This window comes from Struthio camelus, chromosome 3 (genome assembly GCF_040807025.1).
Source record: "Struthio camelus isolate bStrCam1 chromosome 3, bStrCam1.hap1, whole genome shotgun sequence".
Taxonomy (NCBI): domain Eukaryota; kingdom Metazoa; phylum Chordata; class Aves; order Struthioniformes; family Struthionidae; genus Struthio; species Struthio camelus.
The window spans coordinates 42,311,939-42,329,003 of record NC_090944.1 but is presented as its reverse complement, the minus strand read 5'-3'; the positions used below and the strand labels follow the sequence as shown (position 1 = coordinate 42,329,003).

The window sequence follows — 17,065 nt, the reverse complement described above, 5'->3', positions numbered from 1 at the left end:
TTAATTACGGAAATATTTATTCACTCACCTGATTGCTCGGATGACAGTTTTAAGAGCAGGGGTCAGATCTTCTACTGATACATCGCACTGGCACCCTTTATCATCATAAACATCATCTGTTCCCAGAGTAGTGTCAGCTGCAAAATACAAGAGCAGACTAAACAGCAAGCATTTAAAAACCTTTTCCATATTTTTTTCTAACTGTCTGAATGTTGGTTCCGGAAAAATGAGGATTACAAATCAAAATAAGACAGAGCTTAATGAGTTTATGAATTATACAACGTACTTGTCTGTGTCTGCACTTGTGTCATGAAAGGACTAGGTAGCCTGGACAGGAGAAGCATACACCAAGCAGACTGGTAAACGGTCGAAATGAAGAAAGACCCTGTTATTCTTCAGCCTGAATGAACAGTGTAGTACCAGTGCGTATCTTCTTGGCCTCTAACTTTCTTCCATCACAATCACTGTTTTAAGGGAAAGTGCTGAGCTAATAGGTGTAGTGGCAGAATCAAAAGACATTCCTGTTGAATTGTTATCTTTTTTACCACCATGAACAAACATGACATTCAAGGCAAAGCAGAAGATCCATTTCGTTTACTGAGGAGGCAGTGGAATGATCCAACATTTTATTACACGTAGAATAAGGGAAATATCTTTTCGGCAGAAATCAATAGTGAATGACCTCCATCACGGATCAACTGTGCCCCTTAAACTTCTGAGCCATGTAAATATTGCAGTTGTGCTTTGCAACAGGAGCTTAGGCCAAGTTACTGAATCTGTTTGCCTGAAAGAAATTGATCCTCTCTCCTTTCCTAACGCCGCCTCTGCAGCGCTACCCTTTGGAAATTAATTAAGAGTTCCCAGCAGTGCCCGGGGTACCTCAACAAACGCAGGAAACAGGGACGGATGTGCAACCACAAAGGCTTACAAACGTCAAATGCCCTGGAGTGGAAACGTAGGAAGGAGGACAGGGTCACTAAATGCCAGTATGTCATGTACATCTTGAAGGTACAGGAAATAACCGCAAACCTGTGTTAAGGGGAGGTGTTTATTTTTCCTAATCAGCCTGCCGTCCACCTGCATAAAGCTCAAGTGCCCGGACGGAGTGACTTTGACTCACTGAAGGTGTACTGCAGCTTGTAAGTGTCTCTACTTGCTACGGAAGAGCTTGTAAAATGAAACAAGTGACACATGAACTAGAGAAAAAAGATGGGATTCCGTAACCTTCAGTAACAGAGGTGATTTCTTCCCAGTCCTGTGTTCCTGCCTATATTCACGCTGCTTCACATTCACATCGGCTTCATCATCGAGAAACACTGCAAGTAAACCATCTTAGGGGAGCTTTTCTACAAGTAAATGTGAATTAAAATCACACACAAATGTTCTGGGGTACATTTTTTGCACGTTTCTTTTTCACAAAGATCATAAATGAAGATGAAAAACATTCTTTATCAGTTAAAAGGGCCTCAAATTTCTTGTTCTTTAGACTATTATCTTAGAATGAACAGGATTGTACTAAGCTACATGTTCAGGAATAAGTATTGCTGCATTGCTGTCTTCATAGATTTAATATTTGGCCATAATAGTTTATTTTGATGAGATACAACTTGTAAAATCATGGCCTCAAATGTTAATAGAGTATTTAAAATCTAAAGGTCGTTAGTTTGAAAACCATTTTTGGACAGGAACTGAAAAATAAAGTTGTGGCATTGTTTATTTCCTTATAAAGACCTTAATCTTATGGTGCAGTGGGTTCACAGCTGGCACGGATCTGACAGGAAAAGGCAGCAAAGATCCTTTTATACTTGCCGTGATTCATGAACTAAGACTACCCCTGACACAACTTTAGAGCAGCCAAAGGGCAGTTTTTACTGCCGCACAGGAAGAAAGTGAGGTAGAGACAGTTAAGTGGTTTGGTTAAGCCTGTGTGTCTGTGGCAAAGGGGAGAAGTGAACCTCTTCTGGTTTACAGATTACCCTCTAGAATATCCTTGCTTTTTTGACTGTTGCCGAAATGGTACGTCTATGAGGAACGTCCGCTGTAGCTGTGAAGAGCTAGAGGTTTTATCTTTGCTACATCAGCTTAACGAAGTGTAGGAAGAGAGCTGATATACAGCCAAGTTAATAATGTCTTCATCTAACACATGAAACAGCCTAGTTCAAGCTTAAAAAACTTTAATTTTTACATTGTAAAAATGAAATTCTCTGTAGTAAACCTTTGGAATCTCCCCTGCCATGCTATTATTGTAAGTCACGCCTACCATGATGATACAAGTGCTTTTTTCTTGCGCTCTTTAAAAGCTATCTTATACATAAAATACATATGTCTCTCCATCTGTCCTGCCTAACAGATGTTTGGATCCCTACCCAAAGATGTGATTAGCTAAAATAAATGATGTAATTAGTCTGTTAGGTCTAAAACTACCTAAAAGCCCATCTCCAAAGGTGCTAAGTGTTTCACTCAACTAATTTTCCAGGCGTTATGCTTGATTAGCCTCTCCAGTAACCTCTCCCAGTGCTGAAATGTCCCCGCTCATTTCTAAATGCCAGGCTAAAAATACAGATTTTTTACACTAGTGATATTTCCAGTGGCTCTCTTGGGTTTGATTCTACCCAGTTACGCTGGCGTAAATTAGTAATAGTTCTGCCAAGGTCACAAGAGCTACAGCCATGTAACCCCCAGTGAAACAGAAGACTCCAAACTGAAAGTCTAAAATAAACATGTTTCTAAAAGATTCTCTCACTGATACAGCTCCTGGGTCCTTTGCCAAGTACAGTGTCATTAATAAAAGGGCTTCTTTAATGCAGTATATCATTGCAGAACCATTTGGAGAACAGACTGGTGCAATCTGTGTTGTTTTCCATGTTGCTCACATGTGGATAAAAAATTGGCAAAATTTTTAGACAGACATTGGAAAATTCTTTTAAATTTAAGCCAGCGTCAAACCACAATATGGCTCTTAATAAATCGCCTTTTTTTCTTTCTAAGTTTTCCACCGATAACAATTTCCCACCCGAATTTATCTCAGTACTGAGCAGGTACTCAGTCCCACATGTCAACAAAACTTTTGAGGAAAAGCTATGAACCTCATTTGACTCATACGGGAAACATTCACATTTCTTTATAATACTGAGCCGACTTGGGAAAAAGTTTGAGAAACGCATAGTGAGAATTTGGAGAAAATTCCAGCTTAAATACTCACTGAAATCAAAGTTCTTGTGCTGAGGAATTTTTCCAGTGGATGTTTATTTGTGCACAAGCCCCAGAGGCAGCTCTGGGCAGCAGCTGCTCTGCCCCAGCCCCGCCAACCTCACCGGCCCCCCCTAGCTCTAGCACTCTTGGATCCTTTTCTCTCCGGGAGCCTCTACCGCTAGTTAAAACAGAGCAACTCAAAGCACCGCCTTCAGACAATATAGCTCTTCACTCCCACAGTGAGCACAATGTTTTGGAGAACGGTTCAGCACAGTGAGGGGTCGAAAGCTGCCACGCCTTTCAAGCTGGTTGCTTGGGCAGCTTGGGAATCCTGTCTCGATGATGGCCCAAGCTGATATTTCCCAGTTTGTCCCAGTGTGCATGCATTTTTTTTACAAACTCCAGTCATTTATGACTCTCCCAAATGAATCGGCTAAAAATTACCCCGTTCTGAAACGCTGCACGTCACTGACAAAAAATTTACGAGTTCACAGCAGCATTTCATATGGCTCTGTGCAAAACTTATTCACAAGGCTTGATTTATTATTTTTGCAAATATCACGTGTCATTTCTTAGAAGCGTTTTCTGTTTAGCAACATACTTTGGCTTCAGTAAACCTGTAACATTGTTCTGACCATAGCTCCACACTTTCAATTTTACTAAATTCTGTGCCTGTTCAACAAAATAGGAAGGATTTTATATTCTCCTCTTTAATTTGTTTTCTGGGAACTGCCAGACGCTAGCAACCATAATCTAGCGTCGAATAAGTATATGTGCAGGCACCATGAACAGGCCTACAGAGGTGCTCCTAACATACTCAACAGTAAAGTGATTCCTAATCTAGACCCTTTGACTGGTTTCTTGGAAGCCCACAGAAGTGCTTAGATCTTCCACTGACTGCACAGAAGGTAGTTTAAGCTCTGGGTGATCATATAGGGATCGAAATCATTCTGCTGAGGCTAAGGACCCGCCTTTCAGCCATGGCAGAACTTAACATGGGTGCCTAAAGTTGACAGTCTGCCTATTCATATTACAGCACAGTAGTGTTTCAGCTGGGTAAAAAAAGCACATCTGACTGTCATCGTAATGCAAGACTCAAGGTGAAAAATGAATGGTGGCCTAGTTTTCACAGGTGCTGAGTTACATAATTTATGACTACCATTCAAAATCCAGAGTTCAAAATGAGAACTGAAGTTCAAGCAATTCATACTGCAACTCTCCAGTCTGCCCCACAGTCTAGTCTGAGCACAGAGCTGCTCTTGGCCAGCAAAGATAGCAGCAAAGTATACCCGAAGTATACCCCGAGAGGGCATAGTCATTGCTGTATTCATTTTCTGCATCAGTGGCCAGAAAGTAAAGGAGTGGAAGATTCAGCACCACTAACTTTTGGGCAAGTAAAGTTAGTTGTAAATTCAAAGCTGTTGGAGGACAGCTCATCCCACCTTAAGGCAGAAGAGAGACATAAGCCTTTGGGAGGTGACTAGAGACAGACTGGCTACAGGAGAGGTGCCCAAACACTAGTGCAGCTTTCAGCTCCAAACTGCCTCACCTGTAAACAACTACACTGAGGTCAGAGGATGGCTCCTGTTCAAGAAGGGACGCTGGCAGCTTATGACTGCCATTATTTTGTTCTTTCGGTCCCCTTTGAAAGCGATTATAGAGCACTTATTACGCTGCTCTGGGTAATGTCAGCTGTGCAGCCCAGATAGGTGTAGGATGCCCAAAGCTAGGTGCGTTTCACTCAGCTTTACACTGCCTTTGAAGTACCTTTCTTCACTCTTGAGCGTTTGTTGTCAAGCTTTAGGAATTTAGCCCATGTTCTGTAAAAAATGGACATATTTTATAGCATTTCCCCAAATGTCATAATCCATAGAACGTTACATAAAATCTCAATTATGTTTCTCCTTCAGAAAAGTATTCTTAGTATGCACATCTTCATGTCTTGTGTTCATACAATTCATACAATTTCCCTTTATCAAAATAAAATGTCTCAGCCTAGTAACTTAAATTTGTTTCATGAAACGTCTCACCTGTTCACAAGCTTTTGCTATGTTCCTGTTTGTTCAGCCAGGAATCCAAGTTCCCTTAACTGCTCCTTGCAATGATTTCCTTTCAAATTTTCCTTTGCTTTAGTGCAGCAACAAGCTGACCGTCTTTCAAGAGACAGTTCACATAAATTCTTGTAATCATGATTGTTTGCTAGGCTCCATAGGAAAAATAAACTGAAAAAAAGCAACACTAATTGGGATGGAACTTAAACGCATACTTAATGATGAGAATATCCAAAGCACCCCCAAACAGAGAAGTGCAGCAGCACATGTTTACTTGCTTTCCAAAACAGAGGCCAGAAAAAGGGGGCCCAAGGGAGCGAATCTCGTATTTTTCTTCTCGGTCCTGACAGCAAGAAGGCAAGAAAGAAAAGGCTTTCTTCTAACCGTATGGGAGGTCCAACGCAGGACAAGTAAACTGTCATCACATGCTATTCACATTAAACGTTTAACATTTGTCTAGACACAAAAATCACTGGTGGTATAAGACAATATTCCATTTGCAAAATTCAGAGAGAAGAAATAAGGATGATGGCATTTGAAGACATTTTCTCCAAGAAGCTTTTATAAAATATTTGCCATTTCCATGCTGGAAAGAAATCTCTCTCAGGATGGGAAAGAAACTGACGCCTCCCTGATAGGAAGTGCTGCGTTTTACTGCACTGACTCCTAAAAACTCCTCCCTCTGCCTTGTGCATGCCTGTAAAGCACAACCTGAGCCTCTACCGCACAGGCAGTATCTATGCAGGGTGGGACAGTACTCTATGCATATCCTATTCCTTTCAGCCTCTCCTTTCTCCTGAAAAAGGCAGATTTACAGAGGGAGGACAGAAGAGGACATCAGAACTGGCATTTGTAGCTGTAGTGCAGTATGGAGCTTTTCAAAAAGAATAATACAAAGAATATCACCAACGTCATTTTATACGTGAAAACACTCCTGAAACAGTTCAGATCTCACAAAGATGGAGGATAGGATTGATGGAAAGTTTTGTACATACTGTGGAGATATCTAGTCTCTCTTTTTCATATGAGCAATTATCTTCACGTCAGAAGGTTATTTAATATTCGTTATCAAATAACGCTTGCCAGTTCCACATAGCTAAAATTCTAGCATTCCCTGCTAATAACTCTCAATTATCTTTAGCGTCTATATTTAACGTCTCAAAAATTTTCGGCACTGGCAATATCTCATGGAACAGCTCCCACTACTTAATTAAAAAGGAGTTCTTTTCATTTTGAGTGATGATACGGAGAACCAGGAGACTTTCTAAAAACAATTCAGTATATGCACACTAATTCTGGAGTTAAAATGGCTGATCTTATTATAAATAGTAGCACATTAGCCAACAAGTTTAGCTGGCCGGATGAGAAGAATAAGAAAGAAAAATGATAGTCTGCTCTAAAGTGATTTTTCATGCATGTATATATGCTTTTAGTGTATAGGTACACACATACTTCTCTGCTCTTCTACATATACCACACACAAGAAGTTATATCTGTAAAAGAAACTGCAGATATATATGATAAAAACTAAACTAGGGACTAATGGGCTAAATGTCACGCCTAACTGACAGTCTCTTTACATGTCCTTAACAGCACATGTCAGTTGATACGATGTTTGATAGTCCGTAAGGACTAATGGGGGCCTTAGCCCTGGGAAATTTCCAAGTCCTGTTGTTTGAAGGGGATTTTAGTTGTAGGCAAAGGCATTCGGTCCCTGAAGGCCAGCTCTGTCCTTTCGCTCTCTCCCTTGCCCGTCCTTGGAAAAGGCGAAGGTTTCTGGGCGAGAGAGGAGGATGCCAGTGTTAGCTTCAAAGAGCTACAGAACAGTCCTGCATTTTACAAAGCCATGAGGAATTTCACCAACATTTCATAAAAATGAGAGCACTGCCAAAAGATTTGATGCAAGTGGGTTGTGTGGTGGTTGGAAAGTTTTCTGAGTATCCTGTCAGAATGACTTCATAACTCGTGTTCTCTGCTCACTACTGATGAGGCTACCTGAAACTCAAGCAAATAGCATCTCTGTATGGCGCTCTGCTCTTCTCCCTTGCTGTGAAGCTGAGCAAGCTCAGCTCATTTGTGAGCCCTGAGTAAGCGCTCAGTTAAGTGAGCAAAGGTACACACCAGGACAGACCATAAGGACAGAGACTCAATTACAGACTCATGTGGCCAGGTCGTCGGTTGGAATAAACTGAAGTAACTCCTCGAGACCAATGGACCGTACTATTTACACAAAATGAAAAAATGACTCAAGAGCGTCGATCAGAATGCTAGATTATTTTTATAAGATCTTACTAATTAATTACAGTGACACTGTAATAAATGAGAGCTCTATGATGAGAGCTCAAGTTAAACAATCACAAGACCATAAATCTCCTGTCTAGCACAAATTGATATATTGCTAATAAAATGTCTTTTTATCTCATCACATACGGGGCTGTACAAATTGAGTAGCTTGGTTTTGACATCATGCAGCTTCATTTTGAATCAGGAAATTTAAGCTAGCCAAGCTATAAAAGCAACCAAACTAAGGACCTTTGCTACATCAAGTGAACCTTCTACGAGGTCAAGATGTTTGTGCTACTGAAAGGAAAACTTGTCATTTTTGCAATACATAAATTACATGGTAGTAACCGAGGACATGGGGGCTGAAATGCACGATTGCATTCTTTCCATGGTTTTTATAATGTACTCTACCCTGAGGATTTTATGCAAGTACTCTGTAGGGAACGAAAGGCTAGAGTTCATGTGAGCATACAACATTTAGAGATGGTGCCGAAATCGAATATTTCCTTAGAGAGTTCTTTTTAATTAATCAAATGAAATATGTTTGTAATATATCCTGTACTGAACACTTTTGATGTTTTATTCAAAAAAAACCACACAATAGCTCTAGGTTACAATAAATGCACAATAACTCATGCAAAAGCTTGGAAGCAGAGGATGGTAGAATACAAGTATAATAAGGCATTTTTGTCCCTTACTGAGACCTGCATGCACAATATACGATCTACTCTTTATTTCAACCGTGGTAGTACAAGACTAGAGCAGGATTTAAGCAGAAAAAGCTGTGTTCCTTAGAAAAAGAAGCAAGCAGAAGAAAACAAGGCTGGGATTGTAGGTGTCCGCAAAGGAGAGATTTTGTGAGATGAGTCAATGTGGCTGGATCTGCGCTAGCAAATACAAGGCGGCACAGGCACAGGGCCTGAAGCAGCAGCGTGAGATCACCTGTACTTTTTAACTGTTTGCACAGCCTTCAGCACCAGTTTGACTTGGGCCAACTCTTCCCCCTCCCGGGCGGACCTGGCCACAGTTCACGGGATGTGCCGAGGACCGTTCCCCACAGGCAACTCATGATCCTATTATAACAGCACAGTTCCTTGTCTCTTCATCATTCAGTAAAACATTTGTAAATGATTCCTGTATCCCTCTGAGTGTAAACATTGTAACACTGGACAATTTACCATTCTGCAGGCCTTCACGGATCTAGAGGGGAAGAATTCCATTTTATCTGTTTAGTACTGATAATTCCCTTTAAAATTTATAACAGGGACTGGAAATTCAGCATCCTGGCAGCATTGCCACTAATTTTTGCAGGGTCTCATCTTCAACAAGAGTGCTGGCAGTTGCAAGCCACTTTTCAGCTAAGAGTGGACATACATTTAAAATCAGATTGCATAAGTTTTAGTTTTCTATTTAGCTCCCCTGCACTATTGTTAAAGCTCTAGAGAGTGCCTGCAGCCATGACACCAAAGCTCTCTGCAGCCACCAAAGCTTCCTCAGGTTTGAATTGAATTTGCAAATGCACATATGTAGCTGAAATAATTGCTGCAGTTGCCAGGCCCCTTTTGGCAATAACAATACATGGTTTACAGGCGGTTTCAGAGTACTGTTGCTTCCCATAAATAAAGACGTTTATGCAACAGTTGTGGTCATGCTGTTCTAAGATAGCTATGCCAATATCCTTTCGGGAGATACCTGTGTGTTTTAATCACTGCCAAGGTACCTCCTTCAGTGATCTTAATTCTGCAGCAGGGGAGTGTTAGTAAGCTTTCCTTAACGTCTAGCCTAAGAGTAAGACTTTTCCATCATGTCAGCCTATTAGCTGCCTTCCATAAGCTCCTGTCTGGATTAGAAATCTTCCTTTACATGACAGACTCTAACTGCTAACATTGAGGCTTTCTAGCAGTCTCTTTCTAATTGCCTGGGCCCAGATTCCAACTATGTCTTATACCAGAACTCAGTCAAGGCTGCAGAATTGCTGCATTGGCTCATCTGCCATAGATCATCCTCACAAACTTTAATAATTTCGCTTTCTTTCTCATCCCTCTGCTCATATTATACATTTATTCCGTTGTTTTATTTTATACCGAGTACTGTGCACCTCACCCACACAACAAGGTAGTTCCTCCTGCACCTGAACCAACTGAAAATCTTTTAGAACCCTAAATCCCATACAGTTAACCCAAAACAAAGCAAATATCTGTCCTCTCTTTTGGAAGGTGAAGTTCATAGAGAGAGGCTATTATTTTTTCATGAGATCGCTAACATAATCTTTTGGCCCTTCAGGCTCTTTTCTTCTGATGCTCAAAGTGAAGCACTGTTTTCACTCTTCTTTGAATCATTCAGAGTATTTCCAGAGTTTTACTCCGGTGGAACATCTGATCACGTTGTTCTTACTCTCCTTATTTCATTATTTTGCTTCCCACCAGCCCTACGTGCTAGTTAGGGGGTCTGGCACAGCCCTATGTTCTGCCCAGTCAGCTGTACTCAACATAAGCCTTGGGTCAGAACGGTCCGTTGCAAATATTTTTTCTCCCTTCAAACATACTACAAAGAGGTAAGAATCAGCAGGAGGAGGAGCGGTTTATGGCTACTGTTTTGAGTCCACACCCTCATCCAGAAAAGGGTGGCTTCTAGTTCAGCTGGAATATCGGCATGCCGAAATAATTAATCCTTCAGCCGCAGAATACCTCAAGGAGGGAAACCAGATGACCTGACAACTGAGAGATATGAGTAAGTGCTGCAATTGCTGTACTTTCAGTGCGAAATGCAAGATATTCCAAACTAAATATGTAGCCTCTGGATCCTTTCCATTAAGTTGTCAATTGCAGAAACCATATAAACTGTGAAATTGGTAACAAACATGGGGGAAAAAAAGAACGCATCGAGGTTGGTAGTGCCTGTCTTTTGCTGCAAATGTACTGTGTGAGGTAGCAGGGAGTTGCCTCTCAACAGTAAGCATACTGGATGTCCATTTGATGATACCAGTCCTAGAAGTAGCTGGACTGGGTCCCAGAGTGGAAACTTGGCATTCATCTACATGTTGGAGACAATGAAAGCTGTTCCTCCTGCCACCGATGAGAAATTGGTCATATCTGTTGGCCCTTTTTCATAAGGGTGGACTCGTTGCTGGAAACTGCTGACATGGAAACAGCCTGCACTCACTCTGAGGAGCTGGAAGATCTTTAAGGGTTTATGCACAGCAATGAACTCGTTGTTGTTATTATTATCTTTTATCTACAGAAATACCCGAGATGCCGTTTATGACACCTTTTCCATCAAGCAGAGACAATAACAGGGAACATGATCTTCTCATGCAGATGGTTCCTATAAATGACAATATGCACAAGATGAAATCCAGGGCAACACTTAGGACATGTTTCTGTGACAAATGGGCTGATGAAAAAGTAAATGGGCTCCTGCGTGAGGTAGAGGTTGAGCGACTGCAACACATGTGAACTGCTGAGACACTGGCAGCGTGCTCAACAAATTGCTCTGCTGTTAGTTCACTTCCAGGGGCTGTGCAAGTTGCGGGGGTTTAACCTATGAAGTCATTTCTGGCTTGTATTTTGGGGAGATATGCACACTATCTAACTGATTACATAGGAAGCCTACATTTAGCCAGCATTGGTTCAACTACACTGTGGTACCTAGAGCGTTTCTGACTTCCCATTTCTGGGCAAGTGGAGTCGTCCCAACTGTACACTGGTGTGAAGCAGGCACCACATAACCCTGTACACTACAATTTCCCTGGAAGATAAGCCAGGCCATTTGCCCCAGAAAAGAGCAAGGGATCTTGAGCCACTGGGATAACCAGAAGCTCAAGAGATGGATGGCATGGTACACCCCACGGGCTTGTTGTAATACAGACAAACTCAGGATTTGTGTCTCTGAGCGCTCTCCAGAGGGGCAGACTAGCCTGGAATGCTGACCTTAGCAAATGCAGGTGGCTTGTCTCGTTAGCCCTCCAGGAAATATTTATTTAGTACCTAGGCTTTTCCTGAAGAGAGGTGTTGTGTAGGATTTTCTAAGATGAGGGATGGGGTATTTCAGTTCTACTGGCATTTTGCCAGTCTACGTATCTGTGATAATACGTGCTGTAAAAAGGAAGCAGATACCTAAATTACACTCTTGTCTGCGTATTTTTATCGACAAATGTTAGAAGTAACAGGCATAATTGCTATCACAGAAAGGGTTTAAAGTTCCACTTCTTTACCATGATCAACTGATTCACTCTCTACCTTCCACACACTGTCAGTGTCACTCCTTCCTTCCATAGACAGCTCCCCCTATTTTTTTTGATGAGTCCCACAGGAAAGATTAAAACATTCCTAAGTGGGGAAAAACGTGGCTAGAGAAATCCATATCCCTGGGGAAGTCCATGGCAGAAGTAACACCCTGCACGACACCAGTGCACCTTTCAGGGCAAGACCTGTGTCTGTAGGAGGCTGGCTGTTCGGCTCTCCTTGCTCCTGCCTGTCATAAGGCTGCTCTTACCAGCTTTGGTGCTCCCTGATGAGAGGAGTCACAGCCTGTATAAGCCTTTGTAGATGAAAATCTTTCACTAAATCATAGCTAGTTTAATGCAAAAGAAGATATTAACTAGCAAGTGGAGAGCAGAGAGGGGCAGCATCAGTTCTTCCCGATGCTCAGGAGTCGGGCGCTCCGGAGCGTATGTGAAAGGCTACATTCCCACCTGCCCCTGGATCAGCAAGGCATTTTCACAAAGATGCAGTTCTTCATGTGTTAGCAGTCCTTCTTACATCTAAAATAGCCTTTGGAAAGCCATACGTAAAAATAGTAGTACTGGTTTTGTTTGCTAAAGCCACCTACCTTACTCTACTTGATACAACCCTCCAACAGTAAGGACTAAAAGTTAAAGCATCTAACAGTAGACCGCCTTCTGGCAGGTCACTGCATCCCCCACTGGAGGTAAGAGGGAGTCTTTCAGTTCTTTGAGAAGCCGTTCAGCCTTGCAGGCCGATGCCATGGGATCCCCGCCGCCAGCTGGAAGAGGCGCAGGCCGCAGCGTGCGGAGCATGCCTAGCGGAGCAACGCCACGGTGCGCCAGCTCCAGCCTGCCCACGGCTGCCCAGTGACAGGGAAGGGGGCTGCCATGTCACGGCCGTTGCAGGCGGAAGGGATCAACCTCTCCTCTGAATGTCCAGTCAAACATAGCGGGAGATATTTCGCCCAGCTGTGATTTCACAAAATGTCCCTCTTTTGCACCCAGTCACTCCCTACTCACCAGTGGCTGGCTACCAGGCAACACTTCATACAAAAAAACCCATCTCAGCATCCTGTTTGAAGCTTTCTAATATACCTTCCTTCTCTGATGTTCTAGTCTCTCTTCCACAATATGAAGATTGTGCTGCTTTCCAGATGCGTACAGAACGGGTCACATTCAAAGCCCTGGTGCTTGAGAGCATGAGCAGACTGGCAATAGCGTGCAGTGGAAACTACAGAATTAAAAATTCCTACCATCAACCACTGGTTTTGGCTGGGAACTCTTTAGCCGCAGGGATGGCCTGAAACGGGTCCGGTCATTGAAGCTCCAGCTCTTCTGAACCTTGGTCGGGCTCCCCTCTGTAGCAATGTCGGCGCTCGGTGACCGGCGATCTCCGATTGAAGACTGCCTATTCTTAATACTTTGACCTCGTGGGCTGGCCATCCGGACCCGCTCTTTGAAACTTAACTTTTGACTGTGAAGAAGAGAAATATATTTTATTTCATAGTTCCTTCACTCCGTTTTCTTTTATCCTATGCAAATAATTTCTAAAAATTCTAAACAGTACGAATCAGTTTCTTACACACTTCTATTTTCATGGAATGTATTTCATCTGGGAATGAAAGTGATTTGAAATAATTGTTGTTTGATAGAGACATTATCAATGACTCTCTGTCTGACAGGACAGAATAACCTTGTAATGGAAATTAAAGTTAACAAATGAAAACAAAATTAAGCCAATTATTACAGATTAATCTCTAAAATATTCTTTTTATTCTTCGAATTTTTATCAGGTTTATTTCCGTGTTAGTTGGCCCAGCCAGCTCAGTGCATTTCTGACCATCGCTACAGATAAACAAGAAAAAGAATGTATTTATTATTACTGCATGCCATGTATTTTTTTTTTTTTGTTTAAGAGGCATGAATAGTGCTGTTAGTATATTCATGCTTTTTCAAGACGTGGCACTTTCCAACATTTCATATGCATTGTTAGTGAACACTCACATTCAGAATTCCTTGTTACAGCATTCATTTGGACAAGACAAAAACAGAAGTAACAAAACATCCAAGAGACAATTGTGATCAGTGTGATGACTGATTAATGGAGATGTAAAGCTACACCGCGTGCTCAATAAAGTCATTACCTGAGATGAAGCTGGGAGCTTATTACCTGCAGCAGGTGCTACTTTAAGACAGTTACAACAGCCAAGCTGATGATTGTGATTGCTTGATCAAAGGTGGCCTGTACACTTACAGCTGGCCAAGAGTAAGCTGATTTTTCCCTTCCTGTGCTTATGACCTTCCCCTTCCAGTTAGCTGAATGTGGCATGTGTAGAGTTTCTACTTCTCGGTGCTTAAATTACTTTTGTTCATGTCTGAAAATACATGACGGACCCGTTCTGGTCGCCCCAGCTATCTGCAGATGTTTTTCATTACCTAGACTTTTTGCCTTTGTCTGGCTCTTCTTGAAGCAGAAGGCCCAATGGGAAAACAAAAGTTAGTTCTGATGTTTGGTTTAGAAACAAACACGTGTTTTATCTACAAGGTTAAGTTCAATCACTTGTACAAGGGAAGGGGCTTCTTGAGCAAAGGTCAACCCTACTCTTGTAAGGGGAGAGACGGAGTAGGCAATGGCTAGTCTTACTGCACTGGAGTAGGATTTGGGGGGGTTCTTGTAGAACACGTACGGCCAAGACAGTCTACCTGTAAATTATAATTGTACTTGATGTTAAGACACTTTCTAGTTCCCTCAGAGTCTTTGCATTTAACTTCAGCTTGTCAATAAGAGACGTTTTCAACAGAAGTGAATTCTGCAGCTAATTAACGAATGCTGAAGTGTATTATTTGGTTCTTAGATGTTTTACCAACTGCACTCTGAAAATAGAGTGTTAATATGTAATTATATGAAATGGAATGTAATTATAAACTTCTGTGGTTGTGAAATGTTGAGATAATCAGATATCTTTTCCATGCACAGCAGAGCAGAGCATTTCAATCTGAATACAGACATCACTGAAACTAGAAAGGATGCAGTATGCAGCAGGCAAAGCACATGCTGAGACGCTTATAATGAGATAAGTTTCAAGAATGCTACAAAATAAGCACAACAACAGAAAGATTATTAGATAAACGTGTTTCTATATGGCATGTCAAAACACCTGAAAGAATACCTTTACTGTGATTTCTCAAACTAACCCCCTTCCTCCCTCACCCCAAGTAAACAACTGTTGAAACAAACACATGATGGTGCTGGAAGTATCATCTCTTTCCATTGCAGATTGTTACCCACACCTGCAGTACTAAATCCTGTTGTGATTTCAATATAAAAGACCCTCAGAGCATATTATTTGAAAGAAAAGCAAGTTCTAAAATGTAATTTTCTATGAAAATTACATTTCATGACTTAATTACGTTTCAGTTCAGGAATCTTTTGAATCGCATGATTTTATGAAAATATAATCTGGAAAGTATTTATTAGCCTCGTTACTGCATACTATACAGCGTGAGCAACACAATCAACATGCACTTCTTATAGGTGTTATCTCTATGCACGTGTCCCACATGCTGTATTTACTCGTCTTAGGGTTCAAATTTCAGGAATAGCAAGTCAAGCACGAAATCAAATTATTGTTTTCTTGACCAATCATCTCACAAGGAAAAAAATTGCTGGATAGCTCTCTTCCTCTTGCACTAATTAAAACGAAAGGAAAATCTATAAACTAGCCATAAGTAAGATCAGTATGGGTCATACTTTTTTCTTTTATTATCCCAGTAACTCCAAACTGAAAATGAAAACAGAAAAATGAAAAAAAGCACAAATGTTCTTATGTCAATTGATTTGTAATAATGAAAACAATGGCTGCCTTTAAATGATTTGTGTATAGAGTTATAGATTCATTTCATTTATAAAAACTGAATGATACACAATGGCTACTTAACCTGAATATCTTTAGTTCTCCAAATCAAAGCAATGAGGCAATGGTGAAAGGAACAGTAGACACTTCATCTGTACTAGAGACGTTTGCAAAAGTGCAACACTGAGAATGAAAACATTAATTTAAAATGCTGACCTCACACCTAAAACACCCTGCTTTGTAGTAAGGGCAATGTAAAGGCATGCCAAGGACCCATGCTGAGAGTGCTCAATCATGAACAGATACGGAGCAGCCGGAGGATGGGTGTTTTAGAAACTCTGTTTTGGCTCTTGAGTTTCTCCAAAGACACCAGTTGTAGCAGTTCCTTGCTCTTGGGTCCCTGTTCCTATTTTGAGACTGGTGGGAAACGCTCAGAAGTAGACTCTTTTTGATGTCACTGGGTCCTGCTCAGCTCCCTGGGCACAGGCATAACCTGTACTGCTTGCAGCAGTGGGAAATTCAGGCCCAGGAGAAGTAAACCTCTGTCCTTGGAAGCACCCTGTCCTGAGACTCTCCTATACACGGCAGATAACATATCACAGAGGAATCACCGAATCTAAGCATTTTTCGGGCATCCTGGCCAGGCTTTTTCCTGCAGTGGAAGAATAGTACCTGGCTCTTGATGCCCTGTTGCAATAGTGGTGGAGATTGTAGACCACTTCTATACCATTTCAAGTGCCTTTGGCCCTTTTTTCACTTGAACCATTGGCCGCTGAAGCCTTTTCCATCACTGATTTACGACACAATAGGTATTTGGCGACACTAGAGGTCACTGTAGCTTCACCGGAGGAAGAATGAACACCATCCTGTGATGGATCAAATGACTAGACTTGATAACATTTTATTTTAATTCATAAGTGCTGACAAACATTTGCTTTTCCTTCCTGTATCTATAGCTCCGTCTGTCTTCCATGGACCATCCTGCTATCACGTTTGGTCCATCCTGCTAAAATGTTTGGTTAGATGAGCATCTCCCGCTCCCCGATTTCCCTTCCTACCTTCCATCATGTTTGCGGTCAAGTTTATCCTCTGCCCTGCCTCAGCCTCAGACCTGCCAACATCTTCCCACCAGTTGCAATTTATGATCTGTTTTTCAACTTTTCAATATCAGCAATCAAACATAAATATCAATTTTCAGCAATTAATTTTCCATAAATATGAATGTTGATTCTTACCAAGGCCACAGATGACTACTGAAATTAAGCTAAATTGAACAAATGCAAGTGCAATGGATAGGACAGTAAAGTCTAATAGCTGAAGTTCAAATGTTTAACTCTTTTCCACCAGTCTCATGCTAGAAGCATGAACCCAAGTATTATATCTCATACCTTCAATGAGTAATAATAAGAATTTCAAGACATAATGTCTTAATCTTCAAACAGAAAAAAAAGAATACACTT

The 17,065-nt window shown here is 41.4% G+C and overlaps 1 protein-coding gene across 2 annotated transcripts in view; it reads right to left on the bottom strand.

Moving 5' to 3' along the window:
• Nucleotides 1–17,065, bottom strand: part of KCNQ5 (potassium voltage-gated channel subfamily Q member 5) — a 304,972-nt gene that overhangs the window by 15,084 nt on the left and 272,823 nt on the right. For both annotated transcript variants that reach the window (XM_068937551.1, XM_068937552.1), the window contains exons 10-11: nt 13,005–13,225; nt 29–137 (exon numbers count right to left, since the gene is read on the bottom strand). In XM_068937551.1, the coding sequence (XP_068793652.1) occupies nt 29–137; nt 13,005–13,225 (330 nt within the window). The remainder of the gene's footprint in view (nt 1–28; nt 138–13,004; nt 13,226–17,065) is intronic.